Raw genomic sequence first — 16,787 nt, forward strand, 5'->3', positions numbered from 1 at the left:
ACATACATTAGAAGAAAGACTAGAATAAAGAGCTTCATGGATATATAAAATGTGACCCAAATCTCATTATGTATTTATAGTCCATAATCATTTTTTATGTGTGCACTGTTGCTACAAAATAATTGTTGCTTCAAAAATGTTTGCAGACATTTACTTATTTGGCAGACGATTTTATCTAAAGTGACTTACAGGTGAGGGACAACACTAAAGCTTCAGTGCAGTAGGAGGCCTTGTCAGTAATAAGTAGTACATGTGTTTAAAAAGTGCAAGGAGATCAGGTAAAGGAAGTGCATAGTAAGTGCTAATCAGGCATGTTAGGGTGTCAGGAGAGGAGGTGCTCTTGGAAGAAATGAGTCTTTAAGAGATCCTTGAGGATAGAGAGGGACGCCCCTGCTCTGATAGCATTCGTTGGCTCGTTCCACCACCGGAGAACCACAGATGAGAAGAGCCTGGACTGTGATTGCTTTGTGTGTAGAGACGTCAATGCCAGACGAATTTCACAGCTTCTCGTGGACTTGTTGCTCTTTCTGTAGAGGCTGGTCGACTGCCTCCGACACCTGTAAGTTTGCATGTCCTGCCATGGCCATGCGTCGTGTCTGTTTCGGGGCAAACATGTAAAGCAGTGCTGCACCTTTGAGTTATTTCATTTGCAAATCATGGAATCAATGGGAAATAATAAAAGTCGCTCTCAACAGATAAAAATAATAAAATAACATTGAAAACATTGAAAACAACTTTTACAATAGCATGGAAGACATCATATTCAGGTAAAGATTACATTAAAAATGTAAAAATATTTAAAAAAAAATTATAATAAATATAACAGGTCATATTCATTATGTGAGAAGCTGTTCAGGCCAAAGTGACAGGGGCAGCTTCAAGAGCTCGCAGCAGCTGTCAGGACACACATTCAGGGGTCTGGAGTTCCCTGATATGATGAATGTGATGAAATGGTTTTTAACCAGGAAGTTTCAATATGGTTTAAGAGCGGTGAAAAAAACCAAATAAACCCATACTTTTTTTTTTTTGCATTGTACAGCAGTTGTGTATTCGATTTCTTATTTTTTGTGAAATGAAGAAAACAGCATGAACACTGTGAGGACATACATACATATTCAACAAACCCTCTCTTTTGTCTCCCCACCAAAGTTCATGTGGCTAAAAGTAAAGGGAAGATAAGAACGAATAGCCTCTGATTTCATCTTTCTTCACCAGACTGTGGCTGAGATCCTTGTCTGTCTCATTTTTCAGGTGTGATCTTCCTTATTTTGCTTCCTGGGTGCTCAACAATAACTTGCAATGGTCCATCCTGTGATAGTGCTCAGATGTAAACCTTGGAAGTATAAGGTGGCCTGTGTCCATTGTTGGTATGGCTTTCGGTTTAAAAAGATGGTTTTATTGGTAAGAGTAGCTTTGTAATTTGCTTTAATTAATCAGTTGTATACAGTGGCAGCTGTTTTATCTGTGACAGTGTCCTCTGGTATTTGCAGGTGTCTCTTTCTCATCAGGGTGGGGAAACTATCCACTAAACGCAGCTGTCTCTGAGCAGCTGTCTCTAACCACTTATTCTATGACACCAACAATTCCATTAATTTAGTTTGAGAAAAAAAAAAACAAAAACTCATGAAACACAGTTAGATTTTATTGTTTCCAAAGGGGGAATCAGCTTCTACAGAGACTCCAGAACATATATATACACATACATTTGTACAGTACATACACTCCATTACTAGGCCTACAGTACACACAGTTGTTAAATATGTAACATGATCAAACTTTTATATGTTTCCTAACTTAGTTTGTTATAAAGTGCTTTTTTATAACTTCATTGTGAAAGCTGCTCTCTGTAAGGCCGCAAAAGCTTGAAATTTCTGAAACAGCATGTAGATTATTTTAACTGTACACATGAACAAACATACCTATACAGCATCAATATATATACCATATATCTACACTTAATTATCTACAGATAATTACTATATTTTTACGAGCAGTGACAGCCTTAAATCAATATGCATTTCTCCAAACAGAAACTTGGATGAAATAAACACATTGGCATAGATCTAAGATAAGGGCCTTGAAATCACATTCAGAGACATTATCACCAGATATTATTGGAACATACAGAGTGTGGTCACAACAACAAAAATAATCTGTGCAAGACAGCATTTAAAACTCATTTGTTGCAGACAATAAATTGTACCACACAGTCAGTATTTAGTACTTACACTTCCACAACTCCTCAGTTGTTTCAATCTCAGTAAGGTCTTGAACTCTGCTTCAGTTGGCAGAGGGTAACTGAGGAGCCCACACCAAAGCCAGCATACAAAGGCTCACTGAACTGAGCTTTGAAACTGTGGATGAGCTCCATTGTCTCTGATACTGAGTAAAAGGCCACAGTGTTGCCTGCATAGTCCAGGTACACACCGATTCTTGTAGCCCGTGGAGCATTGGGAAGGTCTCGGTCTGTTTTGTTGTGCCAGGCAGAGTAACCGGACTCTGAGCACAGGAGACTCCAAGACTTATCGTTGTAGCCCAGCAGGCTGTGTGAATTCTTCCCCTTGCGACTGATGCTCCTGTAGGCAACACCGATGGAAAACTCCCCACCCCACTCTGCCTCCCAGTAAAACCTGAAACCAGTCAGAGGCTCCTTGCACAGCACCTGGGAGAAGCCATCAAAGCGTTCTGGGGTATCTGGGTAAAACTGGACTGATTTCTTCCGTGTGACCCTCTGGTTCCCGTCGGACAAAACCAGCTCTTTATAGACTGTGTTTGGATCGAAGGACATCTTATAGGCATCTGAGTAAAAACAGCCACAGTACACATCTGTTAATTATTTATGTTTAGAGGACAAGCATCGACTGTCATTCATCCATTCAATGTGTCAGCCTTTTTTTCACCCACAACACCTAAACATCACAGTATTATTGATAAATATAAATATATGTTGTTGTAAATTTTACACTGAAATACGTGAAATGTGCTGAACCATAAACAGTTTACTCACATCTCAGGAAGTCTGCTCTTGTCTTTGGCTCCTGAAAATCTACTCTGGAGGGAACTGTTTGGATATCAAAAAACATGGATATTATTTGTGATTAATTTCATTTTGTAGTTTATTTTTAAATAATCTAACATAATTACATAAATCAAACACTTCATCTTCGTATTCTTTTCTCTCTTCCCAAAAAATAAAAATAAAATAAAATCACTCTTATCAATATTCTTGTGTGTTTAACAGTAAAGTATGAGAGATACTTACCTTTAAGTCGTTTGTCTCCATTTCTTGGCAGAAGTATGTACACAGGGGTTTCACTGACTGTGAAGATGGTGCAGCATTAGTAAGTTGCCACTTACAGGCTTTTCACAAATGATTCACATTTTAAAAAAAAGGTAACTTGTGAATATTATCCATTAGGGCAAACCTGTCTTGGAGATTTTGCTCAGTTCCTTCTTACAGATGTCATCCAGATGTTCCTTCATCTCTGTGGCCGTCTTGCTCATCTCTCCAAAGGAGAACTGAGGGTTGATGAGCACTTTGGGCACCATGGCCTCAGGAGGAACAGACAGGGTCGGGAAATTCTGCTCAAAAACAAACAAAGAAGCTCAATAGTCCAGAAACACAATCTGAGAGAAAGCATCAACTCTGTGTATGATCCTCCAGCACCTGCAGAAAGTGAATGTTGTCCTCTGTTTCGAGGATCTGCCGTAGCTCCGCATCTCTGCGCTGTAGCTCCAGTATCTCCTGCTCCAGGCGCTCCACGTAGCCCTCAGCCTGCGACATCGCCGCCTGCATGTTGGCCATTATCATCTGATTGATTTCAGCCTTCCAGCGCTCCACTGCCTGGAGCATTTCGTGGAAGGTCTTATCGCTTTCTGCCTGTGCTCGCTGGGCAGCGCTCTAAAAAGTAAAGTCAGTTTGTAAGGATGTTTAAGGTACAGCAAGAGTTGACACTAAGACTGGATGGTTCCAAATTAAAATATTTAGAAGTAATGCCTTTAAGGTAGACATTTTTCTAAAATATTCCTGGGATATCAATTGAAGTTTTAGGGAATGTTTGATTAGGCTACGTCTGTTCTTACTTTGAGAACATCCACATTGTGCTTGAGCTCCTGCAGCTCCTTCATCCTCTCCTGGATGATGTACTGCACTTCAGACTGGGTGACTACCAGGACTTTCTGATGGAAGGACATAGAGGGGAAGAGAGGCAAGAATCACAAGATGCACTTTTAGTCTATGACATCAATTAGGATCCAGTTTCTGTGTGAGACACTCAAAATCACAGTCAGACGTATAACAAGCTGCTGGCAATTCAGACTCACTTGTTTCTCGACGCGCTCTTCTTCTGCTGAGGTAATGTTGTGGCTGCGGTGCTCTCTGACAGTACACAGCACACAGATGCACATCTGGTCAGAGCGACAGAACAGCTCCAGGCCTTTCTCGTGCTGGGGGCAGATCTTCCTGTCCAGGTGACCCGTCTCATCCACCAACTTGTGTCTCTTGAAGGTAGACGACTCATAATGGGGCTTGACGTGCGTTTCGCAGTAGTAGGCCAAGCACATGAGGCACGACTTGACGGCCTTGTTGCGACGGCCAACGCAGAAATCGCAGAAGGATTCACGATGCATGTAGGGAAAAGGAGTCAGCTCCGGAAGCTGGCGCCGTGGCTCGTGGTTTACATCGGGCAGGTTACGTCTCAGCACAGGCCTTGGCGTGAAGGTTGCACGGCATTGTGGGCAATTGTACACACCCATGTGGTCAAACTGGTCCCAGTAGACCTTGATGCACTCAATGCAGTAGGTGTCACCACAGGGAATGGTAACTGGGTCTCTCAGCGTGTCCACACACAGTGGACAGTAAGCGTCTGGTGGTAAAGGGAAACCAGACTCAGCCATGATGATGCTGGATGAGACAAATACTGGAAAGACTCTGAATCAGAATAGTTTCTAGTTAGTTTGTGAGTAAGTCCATTAAATAAGCGCTTCCAGGTCCAGAGAGAGTCCAACCACAGGCTCCTACGATCCTACAGCCGCTTTTCAAACCAGAGACGATGCTGCTGTCTGTTGATATTTAAAGGGAAGGCTTTGTTTCTACTATAAGCAAACAGGTTATGTCTTCCCACAGAACCTCTGAGTGAAAGTACTGAGGTCTGCAACCGTGACTGACTCTGCTTACAAAGCAGGAATTTCACCTCTACTCACACCGCAAGGTCAAGCTGTGAGAAAAAGAACAGCTGATGTCAGCCGCCGCCACCATCTACATTAAAGAAGTCTCAACACCATGGGACTGCCACTGCTTGATACTGTGTGCTGCCTGTGTTTGTCACATTTTTGTACAAAACAAGTTTCATTATGAAATAATGTCACCACAGGCTGTAGCTCCTGGGAGAAGCATCAAAGCTTTATAATGTTGTTTTCCATTAATATCCTCCTAAAACCAACATTTACCATGTGTGAGGTCAGTACTGGTCAGTATTTCCAAGGGGGAAACACATAGTCCTTCAGCTTTCCATTTGACCTACAGTAGCATTGAGTTTCATGATGGTGCATGATGTCAAAACAGCTTGTTCTATTTATCCTGTGGACAAAATACAGTGCGTCAGTTTCGATGTGTGGGTTCCCACAGCAGTACATTTGAAACCTGAAAAACTATCAGTACCAGAGGGCACTGCTGCAGCAATAACATATATATCTTTAATTTTAGCTTTATTTAAAGGCACAATCTCCTATTTGCAAATATATATTAAAATAGTAAAAATTAAAAAGGAAGAATTTGCTCTCACTCCTAAATTGATAGATTGACATTCTATTGAACACATTAACATCAGTACCAATTAAATCTCAGTTAATGATATTTTCTGATGCTTTAACCATAAAAACTTTATCCTGAAGCAACAAGTCTATATATCTGTGTATCTATATCTATATATTTTCAAAAGTACCAAATTTCCATCTTATTCAAACTCTTAAATTATAATAATTTCTGCCTATAATTTAGCTACAGTATGGCCAGAAAAAATATTCTCAGAGTCTGAGCTGGCTGCAGGTAAAGACAGTATGAGAAATGCTTGGGGCACCAAGAAAAGAAAGTAAGGTTGAGTCAGGTTAGGATTAGATCTGCCCTTGAAACCATATATTGTATTTTAAATATTGCACACTGATACTTGGGTTACCACCATGTTTTTGCCTTCTAAGAGTTTCCTCCATTGCCTCTTAGCTCACCTTAATAATACCAATTTCATCAAAAGCATAAGAAATATCTATTTTTTTTGTGAGGATTATTTCTTGTCTTTCCCTCATTCCTTGTGCTCTCCTCTGTTTTCTCTCTCTCATGTGTTTTTTGGCCCCGCCCTGTCGTATTTGTGTGTGTCCTGCTGGGCGTGGCAACCTGGTTCCCGCTTCCACCTCACACACCTGCACACCTGTGGTTCATCTTTATTCAGAGCTCCCTGCTGCAGCATTTAACCACCGGCTCACCACCCTGCTATGTCCAGCTTTCACTGTCTCCTGCAATTTATTTAACACCACACAATCCTGCCAGTTCCTTCTCCAATCGCAACCTCCAGAAGCAAAGGCTCCTAATCTTTGCAAATCTGATCAGTTTACCTCCTGTCTGCAAAGTGATTACTGTCATCAGAACAATGTGGAGCAGGAAGTAATATTTCTCTTTGAAATGCACTTAGACAATGTTACTAAATTTCCACCACTCTAACTATGAGTAGTATATAATCAGGGTGAAAAATACTGTTTGTTGAAATAAAGCCAGTGTAAAATGTAGCTCAAAAATGATCTGTGTACTGAATCCCAGCAGTAGAGTAATGTTTGATCATTATGGTGCAGTTGTGGCACAAAGATCATTATCCACAAAAAACGATCTCACTCTCATCAGAGTTTCCAGTGGCCTGTGGTATGCAGTTTGACTGAGCTGTGAGATGCGGTCAGTGCTCTTTGTCCTTTGAAGGGCTGCTCTCATCTTTGTCCAGACAGAAGTGCTCTTGTGACAATGACAGTTGGAGAGAGAGAGAGAGAGAGAGAGAAAGCAAGAGGCTGGGAGAGTGATGGAGAGCGGGCATGGCAGATGTGAGCTGAGTTTAGTGTTGCAGAGGGACAAAAGGGGAGAAAGGAGAGCAACCGTCTTTATTTACCCTCCCCAAAGACAAATAATGCAGTGGAATAAAACAATATAAATATAACTTACATAATCTCTCCACAGGAGTGTGCACAGGGAGAAGCTAATGAGACTGAATAGACACAAGAGAGGCTGAGTACCCATGATGTCATTGACTGTGCCGGTTGGTCCTCTCTCCCTCCTCCCTTCCTCTTTTCTTTCTTCCCCCTGCCTCTCTGTATCTCTCCATCTCTGTCGTCATCGTGAGAAAGCCTGGGAGTGGCCGGAAGGAGGAGAGCCAGAGGAGACAGAAGAAGAAAGAGGAGGAGTGGGACGAAGAAATCGAGCACCTGTGCACGAATCAGGACTTCCTTGAATATTTTCATAGCATCCTTCCACATTTACAGCAGCAGGTACATTTTACTTTCTGGCTATTTTTAGCACTGGTGCATCTAGTAATGCAGTAATGCAGTCTTAGCAGCAGAAAACAAGGCTGAGGAATAGATATTTATCAGTTGCCATGGGTAGATGTCTTTGTTTATGCTCTAATCATGACACCTTTATGATATTTGTATGTCCACGATGACATAATTTTAGATGCAGGAATAAACTTTGATTTAAGATTCAGTATTGTTAACAAAAGTACACGTAGCTACGGAGAAATGCAGCACTGTTGCATGCTTTTATCAGCTATTTGTTTTATTGTAGTTTAATGCCTGTTATGTTCTCAGCTGTTTTTTTATCCACCTGGCCAAAAATAAAATGTCTCCCAAAGGAATAGGAAATTGAAAGTAAGCTGATACTTTCAGTTTTCTTCTTTCGTTTTTTTTTTCTCAATTTTTCTTACAAATCCTATTTTAATGTCACAGTTTATTACCCAAAATTACTGATGGTACATCCTGATTTCCATTAGCTTGATCAACAGTAATGATTACAACAAGTGATGGATAACTCTGTGTTGGTTTTATGTGTGTGCATGTGTGTGCGTGTGTGTGTGTGAGAGAGAGAGAGAGACAGAGAGCGAACGAGAAAGAGCGTGTTTGTTCAATCACCACACTGAACAGCAGAGCAGCCATTTGGAAATGGAGTTGATTGAATTAAAGTGGCCTAAGAGTAGCTTGAGTAACAGTAACAGAAGAGTGATGGATGTGAAAGTCTGTATCTGCATCCAGACTGTGTGTGTTTGTGGGTGTGTGTGTGAGAGGGAGAGAGATCAATGTTTGTACTTAGACTAACCATCATGGCAGCCACTACCTCTTGGCAGGAAAGAAGTCAATCAGCTAATAGAGTCATTATGAATTCCTTTAATTTCACTAAATGTCCTCACAAGGATAGAAAGTAATTGAACATCACCCAAAGTGAGGAGATTTTGTCATCACTTTTGAAGGAGGCTTAAGACAACACAGCCAACTATTATACTACTGCATGAGCCTGTGACAACAGTACCTGAATCCTTCTGTTTGCCTGCACACTGACAAGGAATGCGTGTGTTGTGCATGTTTATCTTTCAGCATGGCTGAAGGCTCAGTGTCTGTAGCGGAGGTGGAGACCTCCTTCCAGAAGTTTGCAGTCCATGGCGACACCAAGGCCAGAGGGAAGGAGATGAACGGCAAGAACTTTGCTAAGCTCTGCAAGGACTGCCACATCATCGATGGCAAGAACGTCACCACCACTGATGTTGACATTGTTTTCAGCAAAGTCAAGTAAGGTTTCACTCAGTCTCCACCTTCCACAGCTAACAAACTGCCAAGAAATGCAGTAGTGTCAGCTGTTGCAAAGGACTCCAGCTGCCCGATCCATGGAGTCAGTGGTGCTTATTAATCTTTTGTCTTTAATTGAATGAATAGTTTTAGATTAGCAATTGTGGTCTGCTGTCGGAACAAAGGAGCCAATGTGCTGATGTGAACTGTAACATCAGCCAGGTAGCAGTGTGTGGGAGTGTGAGTGTGTCCAGTTTGGACTCTGTCTGATCTCTGGAGTCACCAGGAACTCCAGTTCTTTTTCCTATTTCCCCCCATTCTTTCTCCTTTTACCCTTTCATCTCTTTATGAAGTTTGTTTTATAAAGCTGTGAGATAAGTGCAAATTTTTTTGCTTGATTTGTTTAAGAATTTTCAACCAGGTCTTTACATCAGTTTCCACTGTATGGGAGAATTCCCATTTATTTGCTCCCACCCAATCTTTCTATGAACTTTGTATGCAGTCACACTGCCTCTAAAATTTGCTCAGTGTCATGGCAGAACACACCTACGTAACTATAATTATTTCAACAAGACTAAGAGGCCAACAGCTCTGGGAGGTTGTCCTTAGGTGCAGGCAAAATGTCCACCATCTTAGATCAGAATCTTGGCATGCTAACATTTGCTAATTAGCAATAAACACTGATGATTTATTTATTGGGACTAAATTTATTGGGTCCTCATTTGGCGACACTTTATTTCCTCAGGGCAAAGTCAGCTCGTGTAATCACATTTGAACAGTTCAACCAGGCCCTGACTGAGTTGGCTTCCAAACGTTTTAAAGGCAAAAGCAAAGAGGAGGCGCTACAGCAGGTCTATGGTCTGATTGTTGGGAAGGAACCTTCCAACGTCGGGATCACTGTGAGTATTTCATAAGTTATAATCACAACATACTCACCCTTCACCACCCTCATGAATGCAATATCCGACGATTACACTTATGGATCTATCCAAAGTTATACATATACCATAGTGCTCTGATTGATACAATTGATAAATCACTATGTTTGCATTTTTAAATGGATAAAGCTTACAATTTAGGTACAATTTAGAAAATACCTGTTAAAGTTTGTTAAAGCTAAATATATTTGAGGTTGGTTAAGACTGGGGAAGGACGTCGAAGGACTCAGTTTGAGTGAGATTCATAATAATGTGTTCACACATCTTGTGCCAGGGCCAATGTTAAGCCCAAAAACAATGTTTTGGTTTGGGTTATTATCTGCCTCAGTGTTGTTTTTGATTATACTCCAAAGGAGACAAACTGTGTGTGTGCTTGTACTGCTGTGGGGACATATGTTACACAGTTACATTGTGGGGACTCAACTTCCTTGTGGGGACAAAAAGCAAGTTCCCATAATATAAATCATTGAATTTGTGAGTGAAGAGAGTGAAGACATGTGAAGGTTTGGTTAAGGTTTCGTATGTAAGTCAATGTAATGTCCTCAGAAATGACCAAAACTTGACTACGTGTGTGTGTGCTCTTGCCTGTACCTGAATAAATGGAGAAGTAAAATAATTATAATAATAATTACAATAGATAATAATTAATACCTGTTTGTTATTTCAGTTTTCACTGTAAATTTAATCTTCTATTGTGTTCAGAAAGTGGCAAAGGCTGCAGCAGTGGACCGACTGACTGATACCACCAAGTACACCGGGTCACATAAGGAGCGGTTCGATGATTCTGGCAAAGGAAAAGGGAAGGCTGGGCGTGAAGACATCCCAGATACCAGTGGCTATGTGTCGGCTTACAAGGGCAGCGGCACTTATGAGGAAAAAGTGAAAGAAGCATAATCCTGATAAAAGATTATGAAAACCTCATCCTGAATCAGGGGTATTTAAAAAAAAGAACAAAAATTCATTGGCTACTCTATTTTTGAAAACAAAAGAAAATATATGCACTGTGGGCAAAATATAGAATTGGAGTTTCAAGGCTTTCATATGTGACAACCAGGATGTGAAACTATTTCCTGAAAATAATTAAAAATAATGGATATATTTAACTGCAGTAGGGGCAGCAGCTATGAGGTGTTCTCTATATACTTTCAGTTATTTTACAGGGACCAAAAGATTAAACTGTACGTGTGACCAAGCTTGCTTCATGGACACTCACTCTCCTTTGTACCATAGCTTAACGCTGTGCCTTACTATCGATGTAGCCGCTAGCGTGAATGCTCTAATGTCATGTGCCGCTGTTCTCAACTAACTTGATGCAATGGATGATAATTTAGCCAGTTTCAAGAAATGACACCGTCAGTGGTCACTCCTTCACTTGCTAAGCGCATCACTTTATATTTCAGTGCCTTTTGCCATATCACCAATCAGTGCCCATTATTTTTCTTATCATGAAATTTATTTAAATCATTAAAACAAAGTTGTTGTTTTTTTTGTTTTTTTTTTAAATATGTTACATTATGTAGATAATTGTAACAAACAGTGAAGAACACAGAGTGCCCTGATGAAGCTATAGCTTAGAAAGGATACTACAATGTCTTTATTCCTTATTTCTCCCTTACTGACAACATTGTGCTGTAATTCTTGATACTTATGTAACGTATCCTTTCATATTGTTTTATTTTCTTCCTAGGCCTAATCAATAAAAAATATCTCTTTTCTCCTAGAATGAAAGGCTGAAAAATGCATTTAAAAAGAAGTGCAAGTAAAAATCTAAATAAATATTTGAAAATGTGTGGCTGTCTTACATTGATATACAGTACGTAATTATATTATATTTAGTTTAAGTTTAAGTTACTGTGGAGGGATACTGCAACACAAACATGACAGACGAAATTATTTAGATGCTATCACCTAATTCGAATTTAAACACAGTATCTAGGGAACATGAGCACATAAGAACATGATAATCTCATCAGAATCAACAACTGGGAATTAGCTTCAACAGACACAGTGCATGTCTGTTATGCAGCCATGCCCCTCATAACAAGATATAACATCTATTAACATAACAAGAGAATGAGATTATAAGAAAAGCTACATTCAAAAACAGGATTTACAGGTAAAGAAAAAGCAAATATCTCAAGTATATGTTAAATAGCTCTTTAAGGCAATGCAGGTCATAGTTTCTGTCATGAAAATATCCCTCACCTAAGCCCTGCTGATTTCCAGAAATAGCCAAGATACAGTTTCACAACATAAAGGGTCCATGTAGAACAAAGCAACACTCAGTACATACTCATCCATCTTACCTGGACCCTCCTTGTAATGTGACACTGATGGCATTTACGAAGGATTCACAGGAACCATTTAACAATGCTTATCATGTGGTGCACATGTTTAAAGGTAGTTCTCCTCTTCTATATCTCACACTATAGGCCTGACCTGATAAGCATCACTTGAGTTTTGGGTGAATACTGGCTTTGAATTTCAATATACAGAGCCTGTACTCTGTATATTATCATGCTCAACTCATGATTTGATGAAGGTATAAATGTATGAATAAATGGGACATAGTGAAACTTTTGTGCGTATTTATTAAAAGTAAGTTTCTTTTCTTCAGATTTGTCAGATTCAGTGCTGATTGAAAGATATTTAAAACTGCATTAACTGCTTGTGGGGCACTTGAAACAAGCTTTAAACCAAAAAAATTGACACAATATATTCTTACATTTTTTTTTCTTTTTTTTTTTTTTGTAGTTACAGATCCAGCAGATTTAGAGCAATATTCAGAAAACCACAATTCTGACCCACTAAACTAGATACTGTGAAACAGGTGAGGTTACAGTGATTTGCAACACCACAGCTCTCACACTCACAGAGCTATAATGTGTTTATTGTAGTTAACAAGACACATCTTTTAATGATGTTTTCATTGAGCAACTATGACCAACAAAGGTTTCAAAAGCATAAGTCATTTGATGCTCTTAAAGTCCTGTTTCGTCAAAGTCCAACTCAGCACTTTCCATTTCAAACTGCTCCTTCATAGTTTGATCACGGTGAACAGAGGGACATACACACACACTGCTGGAAACACCAGCCTAAACTAAAGTAGGCCATTCTTTGAGCCAGTGCCAGGTGCAGAGGGATAGTGCAGCAGGCTTATCATAAACAACAAACTGAGAGATCCCATCAGCTAATATGACACCTCTGACCCTAACAACCGATGTATGTATATACACACTGGCTCTATGAGATACAATCTGTAGGAAATTTTGATATACACTGGGGAGCTCATCAGGATGGTCCCCTCTGAAATCTTGATCCACAGGACACACCTAGAATAAGTAGCACAGTGAAAAATGTGTATGAGAGCGGAGTGAAGTTAGGGAAACAGACCATTCAGTGGAGAGCGCGGGCTGAGTGTACACAAAGATCTCTCCACCCGTCTGGAAATAAACCTGAAGTGAAAAGGAACAGTTGTCGAGGAAAGTCATCGTGGACACTACAGGACAGGTACGCTCTAAACAAAAAATTTTACCTGTGAAATTATTTTGACTGCAAAGACTTTCAGCGAACTTCATTCTCACAAATCTTTCTGTCTGCAGGTGTTTCCTTGTGTTGTGAGATGAGAGCTGTAGTATGCACTCTGTTTGTCTTGGGCCTGCTGTGGGACAGTGTGAGAGCCGAAAGCACTATCAGCAGCCTGCGAGCGGCAGCAGGTGAACCACACTGTTATACAAACTCCTGGTCTGAGAACACGTTCACATTTGATTACAGTTGAGAGGTAACATGTTCGGAAGGTTGACCCACTGTCTGTAGTTAGCAAAACACTTCAGCCAGCCATTGGTACAGAGGAAGACAGAGAACAGAGTCACTATTTTGTGTGCTGACTCCCCATTTTGTCCCCTTAACAACCTGAAATGAACATGTTTCATTTACTGTTTATTTCTGTCTCTGTATCTCTAAAATGCATAAAATCTATAAATGTTCATGATTTTTTTTTTGTCTGGGCTAGAATCTGTTGTATACATTTAACACTACGTAATTATTTATCTATATGTCCATAACAAAACATCTGTGTGCGTTTGCAGTAGCGTGGGAGGGGGAGCTCCCGTGCAGACAGTGGGACTGTGAGTGTGCGTTCAAGCGCCAGCGGGGCTGCTGCTGTGCCAACCATGAACTCCAGGAAGCAGAAGATCAAATATTTGCGAGAATGATGGACCTGTCGACGAGAATGTCCCAGCTGGGTGACGGCGTCCTGGAAGTCATAGGTACGCTTCATATGATTATAGCTGGTGATAAAACTGTTTGTATTGTTTTCAGTCTATCATTGTATTTACTTAAGGGATGGTCCTACTGATGCAGAAGATGTTGACAAAACTGCATGGAATTGTAGATGTTCAAACTTCTGTTTTTTTTTTTTTTTCTGAGCACTTTAAAAGTTAAGTACAAGTTGATTTTTTTTCATTTTGTTTTAAATAGATCATTCAACATGGCTGAAAAGTCCTTTCCTGATAATCAGAGTGAAATACAACCTTCTTTGACTTTAGTCATTCATCCTGTCTTTGCATTCGTATTAGTCTATGGTTGAGAGGGGGATTTATTTGCTTTTGATTAGCTCTAACTAATTGGTTCTAAGTGACTTGTTCTGCTGACAACTGTTTCAGTTATTTTTTTTTTTTTTTCTCGCACTGATCAAAGCAGTATGTTAATTTAAGAGTTGTTACCCTTTTAATGTCTTATCCATGCTCAGCACCAGCTCGCTGATGCTATTTTCATGAGTGTAGCTTGGTAGCTAGCTAGCCTGTTTTTTGTTTTTTTTTCAAAAGTTCATTTTGAAGCATCTACAGTTCCACGCTAACTGAGTATGACCATACAATGTGATCAAAACCTCTGGAACTGCCACTAACTAGCAAACTACTAGTTTCCAAGGTCTAGAATGAACTTTGAACCTCAAACTGGATATTTGCCACTGCATTTTTTTTAAACATATATTTTCAATTGAAGACCCAGTAACAATAAATTACATGAGAGTGTCTTTGCCTCTCCTTGCTGGCCTGCCTCTGACTCAGGAGGGATACGAGTTGCGTTCACAGCCTCCATGAGCCCCAGAACGAACTGCCTTGGACCTTTCACCAGAAACAGTCCGATTCCTTACGATGTAATCAGCCTCAACCAAGGAAGTGGATATAACCCTGCTCTGGGTAAGTGCTCATAAGCAATAATTTCAACACTATATAAAACTGTTGCCGGCCATTGTTCATGTGATGGCAGGAGTGATTAGCAAATTTAACCAAAGATGAATATCGAAATAAGTTTTAGTATTTGTCTGGCAGACACTTAACATGTACAGAACAGAGGTCAAACATGGATCATACTCATCCAATAATAGTTAGATTCAAAGAGGAGTGAGTGAACAATACCTCGAGATAAATGTCCAGTCCAGATTCAATTTGAAAAATCTTATCCCTCCAGGTATATTCACAGCACCTCGCTCCGGGCTGTACTCCTTCTCTTTCTCAGTCTACTCCAAGGTGGGTATGGCAGGAGAGAGGATGTACTACAAGGTGCAACTCATGAGAAACGGGGAGGTGGTGGCCTCCACCTGGGAGGACAACAGGGAGGACTCAGAGGACAGCAGCTCCCAGGCAGTGCTGCTCTCACTGCAGCAGGGAGGCCAGGTCTACGTAGAGCTGCTGGGCGGCAGGCAGCTGTGTGGGAACGTCGAGGGTCTAAACACCTTCTCTGGCTCCTTGATTTACCCCATGCTGGCCTAATATTGGTTTATTTCACTGGGCTGACTTTTTTTTTCTCAGTAAATCTGAAATTATCAATTTAATATAATAATAATCTTGATAACACAGAACACACAAACTATTCCAACACCAGGAGTGAGAACATTTGAACTTAATATTTATTGCAGGGCTGTTACATTGAATCCCATTGTGCAGGAGCTTCTTTTTTTCTGGTGGTCTTTGATGTGATAAATACCGAATTACAAAATTTAAAATGACTGACAATGCACACATATTATATCTCATCTGATACCAAAAGGTGACAAAAAAGTTATAAATAAAATAATATTGTGTAGTGTCTTTAACATAAAGGTATACACACACAGCTGTTATTTTGTAATGCAATATTATGTTTGGCTGTATATCTCCATTTTGAAGGCTGTGTCAAATAAATACTGTAGTACTCAAGGCTGTGTGTGTGGGTTCTTAGCAAAGGTGCAGAACTACTCCATGTGTCATTCTGTACAGTACAACCTCGCATTTTGTAAATAACAGGAACAGCAATTTCATGTGTATTTCCCTCTGAAAATAATTTACTAATGGTCGATCTCTTAGTAGACATTTCCCACTCCTGCAGTGGTAGAGGATAGATGGCCCCAAGCCAAATCATCAAAGAGTAAGAGTGGCCAGATACACAATGTTTCCCAAACCAGGAGGATAGTTGTCAGGGGCACATAGCTGACAAACACAGTTTGTTACCGTTGCCTCTCTGATAGCGTTAACCGGTCTGACCATTCCCCTCAGACCTCTCTCTGTCCACAGAACTGCTGCTCTCTTTTTTCCCCCACAATTCTGAGTAAAAACTCTAGAGACTGTGTGTGTGAAAATCCCAGGAGATCAACAGCTTCAGAAACACTGGCTAATTGGATCATTGCATGAATAAGCAGGTGTGCAGGTGTTCCTTATAAAGTACTTGGTGAGTGTATATAACACAGTGAAAGCATATGAGTACTTTTACTTTTGTGACTTTGAGTGCATAGTTTTACTTATTGAGAATTTTTATGTTGTTTTTTCCCCCTAGTTCCCTACTTCTTTGACAACTGGTTAAGTATTATTTATGTATGTTTTGTGTCTGTATTATAAAGTGTTACCCATGTTTCTGTAGAGTTTTAAATTATAAATTATAAATTGTATTTTGTATTTTCAAAGCATGAAAATGGTTCTGTTAGCCCAGAGGTGGCTGTAGTATAGCTACAGTTAGGCAGTGTCGACAGAGGTAGAGCTAAAGTGACATCTAGTGGTGAGTCAG

The 16,787-nt window shown here is 40.2% G+C and overlaps 3 protein-coding genes across 3 annotated transcripts; 2 read left to right on the forward strand and 1 right to left on the reverse strand.

Moving 5' to 3' along the window:
- Window positions 1-1,621: 1,621 nt before the first annotated feature.
- Window positions 1,622-5,041, reverse strand: ftr84 (finTRIM family, member 84). Its single transcript, XM_071505395.1, has 7 exons — window positions 4,324-5,041; window positions 4,084-4,179; window positions 3,668-3,901; window positions 3,426-3,582; window positions 3,263-3,319; window positions 3,008-3,061; window positions 1,622-2,799 (listed from the first exon to the last, which is right to left on the reverse strand). The coding sequence occupies exons 1-7, from the start codon at window positions 4,894-4,896 to the stop codon at window positions 2,258-2,260; spliced, it is 1,713 nt and encodes a 570-aa protein (XP_071361496.1). The 5' UTR covers window positions 4,897-5,041; the 3' UTR covers window positions 1,622-2,257.
- A 2,080-nt stretch (window positions 5,042-7,121) lies between these two features.
- Window positions 7,122-11,534, forward strand: tppp2 (tubulin polymerization-promoting protein family member 2). Its single transcript, XM_071505299.1, has 4 exons — window positions 7,122-7,521; window positions 8,620-8,811; window positions 9,554-9,707; window positions 10,449-11,534. Exons 2-4 carry the CDS (start codon window positions 8,621-8,623, stop codon window positions 10,638-10,640), a joined length of 537 nt encoding a protein of 178 aa, XP_071361400.1. The 5' UTR covers window positions 7,122-7,521; window position 8,620; the 3' UTR covers window positions 10,641-11,534.
- A 159-nt stretch (window positions 11,535-11,693) lies between these two features.
- On the forward strand, window positions 11,694-15,946 carry LOC139636898 (cerebellin-1-like). Its single transcript, XM_071505298.1, has 5 exons — window positions 11,694-13,256; window positions 13,349-13,462; window positions 13,835-14,014; window positions 14,816-14,947; window positions 15,219-15,946. The coding sequence occupies exons 2-5, from the start codon at window positions 13,369-13,371 to the stop codon at window positions 15,518-15,520; spliced, it is 708 nt and encodes a 235-aa protein (XP_071361399.1). The 5' UTR covers window positions 11,694-13,256; window positions 13,349-13,368; the 3' UTR covers window positions 15,521-15,946.
- Window positions 15,947-16,787: the final 841 nt, after the last annotated feature.

Source organism: Trachinotus anak, unplaced genomic scaffold, assembly GCF_046630095.1.
Source record: "Trachinotus anak isolate AG129_WGS33_773 ecotype Australia unplaced genomic scaffold, CSIRO_AGI_Tana_v1 ptg000019l, whole genome shotgun sequence".
Lineage (NCBI taxonomy): Eukaryota > Metazoa > Chordata > Actinopteri > Carangiformes > Carangidae > Trachinotus > Trachinotus anak.

Coding starts and splice junctions, on each gene's coding strand:
- ftr84 (XM_071505395.1), bottom strand. CDS start 4,896: ATGGCTGAGTCTGGTTTCCCTTTACCACCAGACGCTTACTGTCCACTG. Junction 3,902..4,083: donor ACAATGTGGATGTTCTCAAA/GTAAGAACAGAC, acceptor TTTACTTTTTAG/AGCGCTGCCCAGCGAGCACA. Junction 3,320..3,425: donor GAGCAAAATCTCCAAGACAG/GTTTGCCCTAAT, acceptor CCATCTTCACAG/TCAGTGAAACCCCTGTGTAC.
- LOC139636898 (XM_071505298.1), top strand. CDS start 13,369: ATGAGAGCTGTAGTATGCACTCTGTTTGTCTTGGGCCTGCTGTGGGAC. Junction 14,015..14,815: donor CGGCGTCCTGGAAGTCATAG/GTACGCTTCATA, acceptor CCTCTGACTCAG/GAGGGATACGAGTTGCGTTC. Junction 14,948..15,218: donor TGGATATAACCCTGCTCTGG/GTAAGTGCTCAT, acceptor TTATCCCTCCAG/GTATATTCACAGCACCTCGC.
- tppp2 (XM_071505299.1), top strand. CDS start 8,621: ATGGCTGAAGGCTCAGTGTCTGTAGCGGAGGTGGAGACCTCCTTCCAG. Junction 8,812..9,553: donor ATTGTTTTCAGCAAAGTCAA/GTAAGGTTTCAC, acceptor TTATTTCCTCAG/GGCAAAGTCAGCTCGTGTAA. Junction 9,708..10,448: donor CTTCCAACGTCGGGATCACT/GTGAGTATTTCA, acceptor TATTGTGTTCAG/AAAGTGGCAAAGGCTGCAGC.